The 15,256-nt window shown below is 32.4% G+C and overlaps 1 protein-coding gene across 1 annotated transcript in view; it reads left to right on the forward strand.

Moving 5' to 3' along the window:
• LOC149772931 (uncharacterized) overlaps positions 1–15,256 on the forward strand; it is a 35,138-nt gene that overhangs the window by 13,471 nt on the left and 6,411 nt on the right. The window contains exons 2-3 of the mRNA XM_089947098.1: positions 5,471–5,647; positions 11,580–11,769. Of these exons, the coding sequence (XP_089803224.1) occupies positions 5,612–5,647; positions 11,580–11,769 (226 nt within the window). The 5' untranslated portion in view covers positions 5,471–5,611. The remainder of the gene's footprint in view (positions 1–5,470; positions 5,648–11,579; positions 11,770–15,256) is intronic.

Genomic DNA, 15,256 nt, shown 5'->3' on the forward strand with positions numbered 1-15,256 from the left:
TATTCGATAGAACGAGTTACAATTCCCGAATCACAAATGTGAGGCTTTATCTCCCGTTCATGAAGTTCACCCGGTGTTGGTCAATAATGGTGACTTGTTGGTTGTCTTGTAGTATCAATCAATTTCCAAATCGTAAATACACCAACATAACATAATATACAGGATCCGTAAACGACATGGTCCTGATTCTACCTCTTCTGATGGAAACAGCTACCAAACATATTTCTCTCTGAGTGGTTGCAACAGTGCCGGCAGTGGTGAATGGGGATACATTATGTACAATGGAAACTTAGTGTTAAAACACGGAGGTTGTACCCTACGGACACGTATAAATTAACATAGTTGGGATACTCTACAGACAATAGAAATTTAATATAGGGAATGTATAGCGACAATATATTGCGAATGTCTTTGGACACTTGGAATTTAACAATTTAACATGGGTTGCTACAAATTTTGAATCAAGGTCAGGATCTAAATCAATACACTGGTGTTTAAAAACAATTAAGGTCAAACTATTTTCTAAAAAATACCATCTCTTGAGAATACATTTACATTACAATAGCCTGTAATACAAAAATTAAAAATTAAAACTGACAAACAATTAAACTGAAATAATATATATTAAATCAGATACAAGTAAATCAAATATACATGACAAATATGCTTCTTCTTCTCATCCAGCACCTCATCTTACCAGAACATTTTCCCGTTCATCTTCTTCTTCTTTCTTTGGATGTAAAAGGTACCGGCGTAATACGATATGTGTCTTTTTATATGAAAGGGGCACTAAACACCCCAGAACACACCAGTGTCGAAAATTTAATATTTCCCAGGGACACATTTGATACAATTGTTTGACAAATGAACTATATCAAAAAAAGAAATAATTGGCTAGAAGTGCATGTGCGTATTGAACCTGAACCTAAAAAATCCGATTATAGTCTGCCTGTAATGCACATGTACTACGCGATTGTATTACTAACAGAAAAGCTATGGACCCTCAATCTTACCGACGTGAAAATATAATCGAAACAGAACAACAGTTTTGAGATGAAATTGAGAAAAGTCTCTTCTTCTTCTTCTTCGTCATTTTCTTATTCTTCTTCTTCGTCATCTTCTTCTTCTTCTTCTTCTTCTTCTTCTTCTTCTTCTTCTTCTTCGTCTTCTTCTTCTTCTTCTTTTTCTTATGTTGTCCATGGTGTCTGATGATGGTGCTAGTTCTTCTGCCTACGATGACTACACATGTGGCTCCTGAGTCCAAATCTGGAAATGCACAGGAAAACAGATTCGGCATGGAAAGTATGTATACGGGTCAGGGATGTTGCGATATGCCGGTTATCTCTCATGGCTGCGAGTAGTTGGAGGCGGTCATCCTTAACTACTTCAGCAACAATTTGTGGTGATCGTTCGCTATGTAGACCGATCCTTTGTATTTGCACATTTTTCTGCGGTACCCTTTTTTCCGCTTTCACTGCTTCACCTCATCATAGAATAATTGTTTTCGTATTCTGGTCTTCTACATCAAAATGAACTGACCATACCATATTAACATGGATTTCCGCAGCAGTACTTCCATATTAGGAACACGGACCTTTTTGAGGATTTCTGGTGGTGCTAGTAAGTTAATTTCGATACGATTACATTCACAGGTACGTGTCAATTCAGATCTGCTTGCGCGGCACATAGTAGTCATAACACGATTAATTCACTGTATTATATAGCTATTTAATAGTTTTACTCAGCGTCGATATTCCCTTATATGTCAGGCCATTTTATTGTAATAGCATATAAAAATCCGGTCCACAAATTATTACTTCTCTGATTTCAAATGCTAGCTCAGTGGTCTTCAGAATTTAACCCTTTGCAGAACATCTTGTTATTCATAAATTATGACTGTTTAACCAACACTTAATGCAGTTGTTATAAAATAACCCAGAAATGTACTTTATAATGGCCATGCATTGATCCTCACTCATATAAACTGATATCATATATGTGATTTGTGACACGGTATCATTGATTTAACTCTGGCAAATGATAAGCCCGTTTACAAGTTTCATTTTCTGTAAAATAGTTCCACATTTAAGGTCTGAGTGTGATATGATAAATATGTCAGATAATGTCAGATTATTCTAAAATGAATATGATGTTCTTCTCGTGCAATAACTGATTTGTTATGTTTGTTTAGAACTCTTTCTCCGCAAAAAACTATATTTATAAGATGTCTGTGAAACCGCCGCATATGTCATCTGTTTTTCATTTTAATGTTTTAGCACATGATAATGATAAAAGCATACATCAATGACAGACACCTTAATCTACCCATCAGTATTGGTTTGATAAGGTTGAATCACATCAGTGTCTCATTGTCACTGATCACATATGTAACATAAAAGGTAGGAATTGCTTTATATTCCCTATGCCACGTGTGGGTATATTATTTGTCTCACCATTTCTTGTTGTTTTTTTTTTTATTTTATTTTTATGTTGTTTGACCAATCACTTTCCACAAGCGATTTAAGTTCTTTTTTTAAAAACAAAGATATTGCGCTTTTGGTATCAATGTATAAACGATGTAAATAATGTTCTTTGTTTTTCTCTTCAAAGTTCACATCTGGTGTATCATCGCCATATCCAATCTTATCGATTCGCAAGGATATTAAGATATACGGAGAGTACATCAGACTCGACAACTTGAAAGTTGAGGTTTCCAATAAGCTAACGAAGTATCTATTTACTACCGGTTTGTACAATATCAACAATCTACATCATTTGTTCAGTCCCCTCAAACGTATTCACTGTATACGAATCATATCCAATGTTGTTCTTAAAGTAGGTAATTTAACATCAGCTACAACATACATTGAGGCACATTGTAGTTTTTTCAGTCTACCTTTACTTTCCAGAAACTACATCTCTTTTTTGACAAATCGTTTAGTATTGACATGGTAAAGTTGATTAGCTCTTCAGGTTTAAGGTAAATTCAAACGAATGGAGTCTTTTGTATTTATCCTAATGAATTACGTGATATAATCCATCCTATGTACATTGGTTAATCGAGCTCTCAGTATTTAATAGAATCCATTCATTTACACCTTGTATCGTGATACCAAAACTGCAACTTTCTGCTCAATTCGTAAATGCGTTTATCTCATCTCTAAAGAGTGTACAGTTTTTCAAAATGTAACATCATTGCATTATTTATATTTAGCACTAATCTTCAAATAATTTGTTTGGTTCATTTTGAAGTAGATTAATTTGTAGGATTGTATTAAATCTATTTGAAGTAGTTATTTGTGTTTCCTGTAGCTCGATATTAAGGTGACGTTTCATTAGCAATCTACAAAAGACCTCTGGTACAAGTCAGTGAAACTATATGAGAAAGTAAATGTGTCCAGTTGTATGGTCTAGGAACATGGTGGTACTTTCGGTTTTATGCAGTCGGAAGGAAAGTGATATCAGCACATGCACATATGGTGGTGTTTGTCTGTATGAAGTATATGACAGAATCACGGGACAGGCATTTGATTAAGCAATGAACAATGTTTTATTTGTTTCTTTAGGCGGTACAAGGGTAATACAGCAAATCTCTAACTAATAATAATTAGTACATTTTATAAATATATTATATTTCCCTTAAGTACACAATAAGCTTGTTTTTCACTTATAAAATCCAAGTGACAACTTTCAAGTACGTGTAACCTAACAGCAGTAAAGAAATAGTATGAAGTCTGCATTAGAAAGTGGAAGGTGAAAATATGTGGTCTTGATCTTGCTATATGAGAAAAATCAATAACTCGATATCGATTCCAGCCATTGTAACAAATATTAAATATATTGGTATCTATACATTACATTAATACCGTTAAGTTGCGTAAGTGATACATTTGAAAGTTTATATTAACACAAGACACTTTCTCAATGCTTTCTGATTGTCTTCATTGAGTATATTTAATAATGGTGGCAAGTCATTGAGATTACATAGTTACATAACCACACTTTATTTTGTAAACATGTATTAAGATGTAATAAAGTTTAGTGGCTGCAAGTGCAATTAACATAACTGAACACAACTGTTATTACAGCTTCTAAACATTTCTATCCACTTTCATGAGACGATCAATAGTTGTCAGGTATGTATTACGTACTGTGCATATCGTAAATGTATCGTTTGATACACCGTAAAATTACTACACTATTAGTGTATACTATTAATACATAGCTTATTAATGATGAAAATAACATCTGCATCCCCATTGTTTCTAAATATCTATATATCTGGTTTATTATTTCGACTGTAATATAAATTTGAAATTCAAGACTTAGAACTCTCGACCTAAAATGATGATTAATTACTAAATTGCTTTGTTGAAAAAAAATTGGAAAAATGTCAACATTAGAAAAGATTTTGAAATTATATGTGTAAAAGCTATCAAAAATTTATCAAGATCCAAACGTTTATTTTGAAAAAGAAAATTGGCCACCATTATGCACGTGTCCATATTTTTTCGCCTCAAAATAAAGATCATCAATTTGTAATGTATTCGTCAGGTTTAACAATACATTGCGTACTCGCATTCCTTTGGTGTCACTAATCCTAATCACTAATTGTTGTTGTAAAGGTTATTATGTAGCCTAATAGCGTATCGTGTATGCTTCAATTTTCTTTCTCCTTTTCATTTTTATTTGGCATTGTAATTTATTCTGCTTAAATAATGATAAACTTGTAACACACATAACCGACTTTTAACTGAATTATTCCCCGTGCACTTTTGTTTGGATATTTTTGAACGGGTATGAAGATATTGATAGAACTTAATCTAACTTTTCTTAAAATAATGAAATATTGTGTAAATCATTATATTACGGGAAGACATAAGTGTCATAAAGTATGTGCTTATTTCTATTTCAATATCCCTCCCGCTGTGGCAGCACACATTAGTTCAGTTCTCCACATAATTCAAGGAGATAAAATCAGTGGTCCAGAATTAATGTAAATCCCATTTGACGACACGCAACTACGTTCAGGTCTGACAACGTTTGTTGCAATAAAGATGTAACCTTTTAAGAAAAAAGAATTTTTTTGACGAGTATGCACAAAAAAATAAATCCACCTAAGTTAAAGTTTAAAAATCAACTTGTTTGCAGAGAACTATCTGTAATAAAGTGACAATTGAGTGTCTTCAAAGTATTTATTAATATAGCAATTTTGTGAATGGCTTGTCTAATTTACGTTTATAATTTAATAAAGCATGACTGTAAAAGTTGTCAATTCGGATCTGCATAAAAACTGCAAAAATACGAACTAGAGATACAGAGAAATAGAAAAACTAATAGCAATGCAACTAATCAAAGAAACAAAATAAAACTCAATATAGAACAAAGAGTCATTTCATATAATTATTTGCATGATCATATATGTTTTAATTCCAAAGTGCAAACATTGTTTTTATCTGGATCATTTCAGAATTATAGATCACAGAAGGACGAGACTAGATTGGTGTTCAACGCTGGTATGTTTATGGCACTCAGTTGACCCTGTCCTACCAACTTGCTTCATATACTAGTCTACCTGATTACTCTAGCAAGCTCCGACGAAAGTAGAAAGATGAAAATCATCTGTGAAAAGTTCCTGGCTTATTCGGTAAGGAACAGTTCATTTGTTAGCATGGTTTGGTTGTATTTATATCGAGTTTAAACCATGCTGAACAGAAACAGTTTTCGAGTATCCCCACTGCATGTTATCAACATTGAATTTTAATAAAAGTGTGCATCACACTTGTATTAACCAGTGAGCGGAATAATGGTTGATGTTAGAAATTCACTTGAAGAATCTTTAGGAATTAATCCATTTGAACGTTTTTTGGGACATACTATCCGTGAATGATTGAAAATTGTTGAACGAGAAACTTCTTTAAAAAAAACATACAGAAATGAATCTGTTCGACTATGTTTCTAATTTTAAACATACGTTGTCAAAGGACTCTGAATTAGAAAGAACTAATCTGCACTCCATTTAGTCAAACATGAAATCAAGGAATGAGAAAAATACAGACGAAAGTAGCCTGGTGATAGAGTTTAGGCTCTCTTGTCCATAACTCAAAATCCTATTCAGGATAAGAGCTATGGTCCTTATATCATTAATAATCCAGGGAGGCGAAAACAAAAACAACTTTTGCCATTTAAATAGCTTAAAAGATTACGTTTAAAGAGTGATCCATATTAATCAGTTTAATTGTACCCTTTATACCTCACAGTCAGGATTTAAACGGTCGAATGCATTTTGACCTTAGTGACTTTGGAGTAAACAATCTTCAAAAGTCAATAATTATAAATAATCTGGACCAGAAAATTTCACATATGCGGAATGTAAACATAATGAACTAAGATATTGTGTAAATAATGAGTACTTGATTCCATATGTTCCTTACACGAAAATATAATCTAATATGACTTCTAGGATGAACCCTCTCAAACATGGAATGTTTCAGGAAAGAACGTCAGTAATTGTTGAAAAATGATTTCATACAATCAAGTAAAATTTAATCATGTAAATTTTACTGAACCCAGATATTACTTTCTGCATTTGCACCGACCATACAAAAGTGAAAAGTTTGACCAAAAGAATCGATGACTACAATGAATAATTCTAAAATGCAAAATATGTCCCCAAATTTCACCTATTGAAAGGATTCTGCCAAATTATACTCACGGAAATGCAAAGGAAATTTCAGAATTAGTTTATCTAGGTGGACTACATCAATATAAAGTGACACCGTTTGTGTTGAAATTGCAATTTTCAATGTTTAATGAACATGATTACATCTAGTCTAGATAATTGTGATGCTTACATTGATTATGTCATCTTCTACAACAACCCTTCGACAATCTCAATGTGGTTACTTTGACAATGAATTTATCGAAAAGTGAGTTTTGCTATGCTTATGTCATATTTCTAGGACATATTGTGGGACATGGACAAGTTAAACCTTCAAATTCTAAGATCAAGGCTCTCTCTAAAGTTTCTGCACCTATCAGTAAAACTCAACTGATGCAATTGTTCGATAAGACTAGACACTATCGTAAATTTTGTTCCAATTTTTCCATAACTGTTGAAACCCTGACATATAAATGGGGTAGGAAAATCAAGTTTCATTGGTCTTCGAACTATCAGGATACTTTTGATAACTAAAGGCTATACCTAAGAGTGCACTGGTTCTGTCAATTTCAAATTTCAGTCAATCAATTAGATCGTCTATTGATGGGAGTGATGTTGGGGTTCGTGAGGTAATTATTCGAGAAGACATTATGGTGTAGACTATCCAGTATTTAATCTATCAAGTAGCTATGCACCGGAGAAATTGTGTGTATAATTGAGTGTTATGTTATTCATATTGATTTTTGCAACGCTTTGAGGTGTATATTAGTTAAGCTCCTTCCCCCATTATTTAGTGATCACAATACCTTTGCTCTCATTGGCGAATTGAAACCAAAAATCAAATATTGATTAGGTAGAATGTGATATTGCATGAAAATAATATTGACACCAGGCACATCAAGGGAATGGAAAATTTAATAGCAGATGCACTTCTACGTGTATAGATATAGTATATTGTTTCAGGTATACTTTGTGCTATTCATAACATTTCAGCTTATGCATATTTTTATCGCATGTACCTTTGACTAATAGTTAGCACAAAGTCTTATTGCAATATTCTTTATTTTTTCCTTGAAAAACTATCGTTCTATCTCAAAAGGTAGTTATATCTCAAATGGAATGTGACTTCAAATTTACATAGTCTCTTCAGCAACTTCCAGTCGGATAGTCGCCTATGTCACTGCACGGTAACTGCCTTCCTAAAAGTTCGTATTCATCTTCTCTCTGCTTTGGACAGTAGTTCTGACACTTATGAACGTGTCCGCAGTCTTTTGATACAATTGGCGATGTTTGGTATCCACATTATTGCTTTATCATAGTTCAAGCCGTACCTAACTGAAAGATAAAAATTTGTTTTAATAAACAGTAAACACTCTAGATGAGATAATCTTTGATAATGCGTCCCATATGGCTCTGTTATATGACCAATTTTTTTTATTATGTATACATAGCCCAATCAAGTGTCAAATAGATAGCAATCCCCTGTCCAGTCAGTTGTATCCTGGCAACACTCAACTGAGCTAATTTAGCTGTTCATTTGGAGTTGCTTCAACCATCCAAACTTTAGAAAAGTGAGTCTCCGATGTTAAGTGATGAATGATTTATCTTAAGCTACAAAGGAAAGATAAAACTGACGAAATCGTCATTTGTGCACAAAGAATATTTCAAGCCCAATATTTACCAGAATTAAATAATATAAGAGATATCCACGTTAAATATAAATAGTCATCAAGAAATCTTGGTGTTACGTTTCATCGCTGTCTTTTACTCTCTTTCTATCTCTATATTTCTCCCTCTCTCTCTCTCATTATTATATCGTGTACAGTTGTATAGCAGCATTCCTGGAGCTGAGACGCATCAGCACTATTCTAAATCTTTTCATTTGAAGCCACAAATACATGTTGTTTGTTCATTAGTACTCTGTAGACTTGACTATTGTAACAGTCTTTTTTCTGGTCTGAATCTGTGTCTTCTACGGAAACTTCAAAAGTTTCAAAACACTACCCCTAGAACCAGTCTTGGAACACCAACACATGCTCATACCACACATTTATTCTCAACAATTCCACTCGCTATCTGTACGCAGTGGAATCAAAAAAAAATATCTTCTCTCTGCTACAATTTGACTGCCTTTTGTGTGCTACTGCTAGAAGCTTACGCTCAGCACCATACACCCCTATTCTTAGTATTCCTAATATCAACACTAGCTCCAATGGGCCAGGTTTGCTTGCATATCAGGGCTCAGCTACTTGAAATGAACAACCTTAGTATCACGGACGTAATGAGATCATATTCACATTCAAGAGTGCTCTCAAATAATTTCCACCAGCAAAAATAAATTTACCATACTTTATAAATCTGATTAGTTTTAGATTGAAACTGTATTGAGGAATCATGATGTGTTTTAGGCTATGTTATGTAAACCCACTGACATGTTTTATGATGTTATTTTATGTAATAATTCATTTGTTTTATAGTGTTTGTGGGATAATGTCATGCTTTTTATGTTATCTATATGCAAAATACTCTTATCTCTCTGTATACTAACTTGATGTAAAGCGCGTAGACATTTTTTAAATGATTAAGCGCTCTATTATGTTCTCGATATTGGTATCATCAGTAGTAGTAATAGTACAATTATCGAAGTTCTTGAGATTTGGCGGGTTTTAAGGTATCGACCAATAAATCACTTATATCTACTTTAAGCTCACAGTTAAGATCTAGTTCCTTGTCATTACGCTACATGTACTACATTATAAAACATCAGTGGTCATTGTGCTGATGCTTTTTAGTGTACAGTTGAGCTCTAAACCTAATAACAAACATAATAGTAAGCTTTTAATCGAATAATATTACAAACAATTAAATGTGTGTGTGTATATATATATATATATATATATATATATATATATATATATATATATATATATATATATATATATATATATATATATATCAGTAAATAAAAGTACACATTAGAATGTGATCTTCTTACCTGATTATACGTTCTCCACCATGAAGGAACACGAACAGAAGTAATTAAACCCATCTAAATGCTATCCTTCTTATCAGGGTGATCCCTTAAGTCCTTCAGAGCAGCCATACAAAACCTGTTCAGATGTCTCATTCTTTATTTCATGTATGCAGTCGGTATTTTGAGACAGCATGAACATGGTTTAAACAATATTTTCCGGTTTCTTATAAACTAATTCGCATGTATTTGATGCTTTCATTTGTTTAAAGATATCATAATAACTTATTATTATTTATTTATTTTCATGAGGCTCAATTTTTGTACAAAACATTTCGTAGGCACTTAAATTCGGGTTTAGCAAACAAATCTGAAAAACTATGACAATGCAAAACACAATGCTACCACATGATCAGCATAAAGCAAAGACCTAACAAACAAACACTAGCTTACACTGTGGCTTCGCCTGATTGCTGAAAATGAAATAAAGCCGACAGCAACAAAATGAGATGCTACCTAAAATGAAAGACAGTAGAATCACCTCGCTATTTGAAGCAGATCCATGTACAGATCAACTTCAACCACCATAATTGACAATAAATAAAGAGCACAAAGAAGAATTATCTCATATTTCCACAATTGGTATGCTAAATAGGTCATATAGGCTATCACGAAAAAGGAAGATTTTATTAATAACGATCAGTGCAATACATACTTTAACCTTGCAACCTCAGTAATCAAGCAAATGCACCCTGAATTGGCAAGTCTAGCTCACGTAACATCGAGTTAATGATCGGTCCTAAATTATTAGTGGTTTTCGGAAAGCTGGATTTATATAATTCTGCAAGTTGGAGATTGTTTACCTGACAAGGATTGGCGTGTAGCATGAGATATGATGTCTCCATGTTGATTTAATGGATTGTCCTAAAATCAGTGACTTGATATCTTTAATACTCTGTTGAGAGTGGTGTATATATTATTCATTAATAATACAGCTGCAGACAATAGTTCTAGCACCTTGAACGCATGTTTTTCTTTTTGGATTAAAATGCATGAATACAATGAAATGTACTTTCAGGAGGATTTCGATATTTCGATTGATTTTAATAAACACTGAATTTGATTTTCATACTCCTCTAGTATGTTTTATTATTCTTTATAATAATTTTACCATTAGCAGTGTGCTCTTGTTTTTCTTTTCTCTCTATTCTTAACTTTATGAGATGAATTTGCAGTTACTGGATATCTTGACGCTACGTATGCATTGTATGCTTTATAATTATTTATATATATATATATATATATATATATATATATATATATATATATATATATATATATATATATATATATATATATATATATATTTATTTATTTATATATATATATATATATATATATATATATATATATATATATATGTGTGTGTGTATATATATATATATATTTATTTATATATATATTTATTTATATATATATATATATATATATATATATATATATATATATATATATATATATATATATATATATATATATTATATGTTCTATAGACATTATATGTTACATTAAGAACCGATCGGACGAAGTACTAAAGTAGTATATTAATGCGTCAATTACAATTCAAACTAAAATTAGTAAAGAGGATCTAGACTTGTTAAATATAACAATATGCAATAACGTTGCAAAGAAGGTCACTCTGGATAATACGGTTTATTTTAAAAGAAACTAACACTAAAGCACATACATAATTATTAACAAGATTAAACGGTGAGCATACCCTTAGCATTGTGTGGTACTCTGGTGACTCATTTATTATTGATTCTGTCTCGGTCATGTATCGCAAATGGGTGGGTTTTTTCAAGATACAAGACTTTGAGAAAATTTAGCTTGCTGGCATTCATGTTTGAAAATACCTGTTGCATATTGATGATTATGTTATTGCAGCTGATATTACAATTAATGGCAACGTCACAGCTAACTTCAACATTTGAAACAAAGCAACAATTGGAAACTTCAGTTTCTAGTAAAGCATCGAATTCGACAAATGTGACATATACGAAATCATCCAAGTCAACATCTTTACCAACTACAATAGCACCACTGTCGGCTTCAACTAGAAGGACGTCGACACAGGGTACGTATATAATTAAAGTTATGGGATTGATAAGATAAACAATTTTATCACTGACTGAATCTCTGTGAATTATATACCTTATACAACTGTGTTGACATTCCAAATGATTCAAAACTGGAACTACCAATGTTGAAAATAAAGAGTAGAATGAGTACCAATTATTTTCATATTAATGCCAAAACAAAAGTATATAAATGTCATAGATTCGTACAACCCGTTTCAAATCGTTTGTAATAACTTTGTTTTGAATCTCCTATTTTCTAATGTATTCTGTGATATGCGAATACATTGTATACATGGTCACTTTTATGCTTCAAGAAGCACAAGTAAGCCAGTGGTGAGTGCGACTCTTCGTTACAACTGATAAATATCTCATTATTGTCTAAAAAAGAATTATTTTCTGTACCGAACAATTATTCGTTTTGTCCATGCGACTGACCCCCAAAAGATTAGTTTCGCCAAGTTTTCGTTCTCTACGTTCGTTGATGACATCATTAATATTAATTGTTCCTATTATTACAGAGCTAATAATAATAGGATGGTCAATGATCAATGACATAATTATGCGTCGGGAAACAATGTTTGTTCATGAGATATGCATTTATATTCCTTGTGTCTTGTCATCGCTTTCTGCTATCGGATAACACATGTATTGTGCAACCATTGTAATCGGTTGATCACATATAGAGAACGAAATAAGCAATTTTAGTGGAAGGTTTAATTTCACTTGATAGGTATTGATTCGAAATCGATTAGACCACAAACACCTTTACTTTAAAGTATATTTAATAGACTTTGATATGGATGTCATTCAGCATTTACTTGACATTGATATAATTTGTCAGAAAATAAACACAATTAACAATTATAAGTTTGATCGGAAATAATATTTAATGATATTCAACATTACACAAAGATATTAACCACTATTAAGACATTTGTTTATATTTGTCAGAACTAGTTCAGAATATAAAAGTTTATACGGACCTAGAAAATAAACAAACACGGTACGGTTTTCCCGTATGGCATAGATTCTGAACTAAATATTAAGTAAAACATGTGAATCATTTGGATAGATACAGTCTAATAACAACTGAAGATATTGAAAATAAGAAATGCAGTTTGGCACACTTGGCGATTTGTCGTTGTATCAGTTTGTGAATCCAGGTTCTTACGTGTATTGAAACGGTACAGCGCAATGAAAAAGCTTACAGCACATAGTTACTACAGAATAAAATGACAACTGTTCCACGGTATGCATCTCTGCTCATGGAAGACTGACCCTAGTTCATAAATTGGAAACTGTCCACAGCGCAACCCTTAAACCATATGCACTTTCTTGATATTACAAGGGCGAGTAGTTAAACCCTGGTACCCTTTTGTGTAGTCATGTTTGGAAACCAAATATATTTGCTCCAAATTAAGCTGCGTAGAACAGTGCTTAAGGTATCGTACGGGTGATCAAAAGATTGCAGGTTAGATTCCGAGCTTCTGAACAACTTAGTATAGACAACCAAATTTCCCTGGATATTTTAAGACAAGGGGTTTCTTTTCTTTTAAAAATTAATTTTGCACATGCTTCAAAAAAGGAAATGTTGGGTTATGATATACTCAGTATATCCCCAGTTAAGCTACCTACCGTATTATCAGTTCATGAAGAGCATGTGATGTCATCAACTTATTGAGAAAGATCGTATGTCATGCCAACTATATTTATTCCACTAATCCTTTAATTGTTTTGTATCATGTGAGTTAAAACCTCTGCACTCACGATAAACAAATTGTGGGAATAAGGGGTTATATGTCAACGCCGAACCAGCTGGAAACAAATTTAAGTTTAAATTTTCCTTTACTCTTTGCACATATTCAGGTTCTTTAATTAATGATTTATTAAATTTACAGTAGGTCTTTTGTTTGCTTACTTACTTTTTTGACGAAACAAGCTTCATTTTTACAATAATCAGTTCTAATTAAAACAGAATCATTTTTAAAGTGCAATATATGTTTTTATCTCAAGGATAAAATCTCGACTGGCTCTATTTGGTCCATAGCTAATAATAAGTCAAAATCTATAGTTTCCAATGGTTATACAAGAATACCTCTTGGATTTTTGTAGAATATGAGGTGAAAAACAATCATACTACTAGGCTGCCCGTATGGAATTTTTACATTGTTTAATAAAGTGAGTGTCTTGAAGAAAGCATATTGAGACAATTTTATACCTCAGATAATTAAATACATATCTTCTTAAGATCCTCCGAAATTCAACGTAGCAATTTTTATTGCCTCTTACATCAAAAGATTTATAATATTCCTTTTATTTTTGTGTGTAGATACCATAACAAGCTTGTAAAGAGTTGATCTCGTAAATAAACATTGCCCACTGTTGTCGTCTAACGATATTATTTAATATTGTACTATATTATGAATACTCCAAAGAAAAGGCTGATGTTGATGTGGTATACCAACCAATAGTGAGTGGTTGTCACGGAATTATATAAATTATTTTATTTATTATATACGTGTACTCGGGTTTCGTTTTTATGTGTACAAAGATACCCGCGAGTAATTTATGTATATTCCGTTGTATTTCGAAATAGTGAGTTCGGTTCATCCTATGCCGCTAAGTGAATGAGTAATTTTGGAAGGTGTCCTGTCCACTGGTAAAGAATTGCGTTTGGTACATATATACGTACTAATCTGAGTTAAAAGCGAAAGCCTTGAACTTCACACCAACAAATTATACAACTCATGGTATTTGGAACAGTATTGAAATCTTTTAAGATGAACTTGGTTAAATATGGTGACACTTGCAATTGCTTACGTGCAGGTCAAGTAACAGATATTTTCTTCATAAACTAGATAATAGCTCTTTATACTAATCACTGGCAGCCATCATCACCAATTTACCTCACAAATGAGAATTACAATTAGTTTTATGGGATCTGATTTAATTTAAACTTGAGTGTTGTTTTACTACTTTAAACATCTCTCTCTCTCTCTCTCTCTTTGTGTCTCTCTCAAAATCAAAAAGCCTTCTACCATCATAATAAGACCAATTTGTCATTCTTATAACATATATACCATATTGCAAGTTCTAAGGAATAAAGTCTCTCGTACACTAAGCTAGGCTTGCGTCACTCCTAAATTTCGACATCCAGAAATATGAAACAAATCGAAATAGGTTTTATGTTTCCACCATAGACTTCATTTTTTTTACATAAAATAAATGGTTCAATGTAGATTGCTCCAAAAACAATTCAATGGCATGGATAACTATATGTCATGTGGTTAGCCAAGTGTTTGCAACATTCTCTTTGGCTGAATTGATGTTAATTGTTCATGTAGTCATACACAGTTAGGCAAGTATAGAATGGTCGGTTTAGAATACATTTTAAACTAGTCACGGTCTGTATAAGGTAGAAACGAATCATTTTGTGTGTAAGATTGATACAACAAACCATATTCATACAAGACATTGTTAAGC

This window comes from Sinohyriopsis cumingii, unplaced genomic scaffold, assembly GCF_028554795.1.
Source record: "Sinohyriopsis cumingii isolate HCF-2022 unplaced genomic scaffold, ASM2855479v2 utg000972l, whole genome shotgun sequence".
In the NCBI taxonomy this organism is placed as follows: Eukaryota; Metazoa; Mollusca; class Bivalvia; order Unionida; family Unionidae; genus Sinohyriopsis; species Sinohyriopsis cumingii.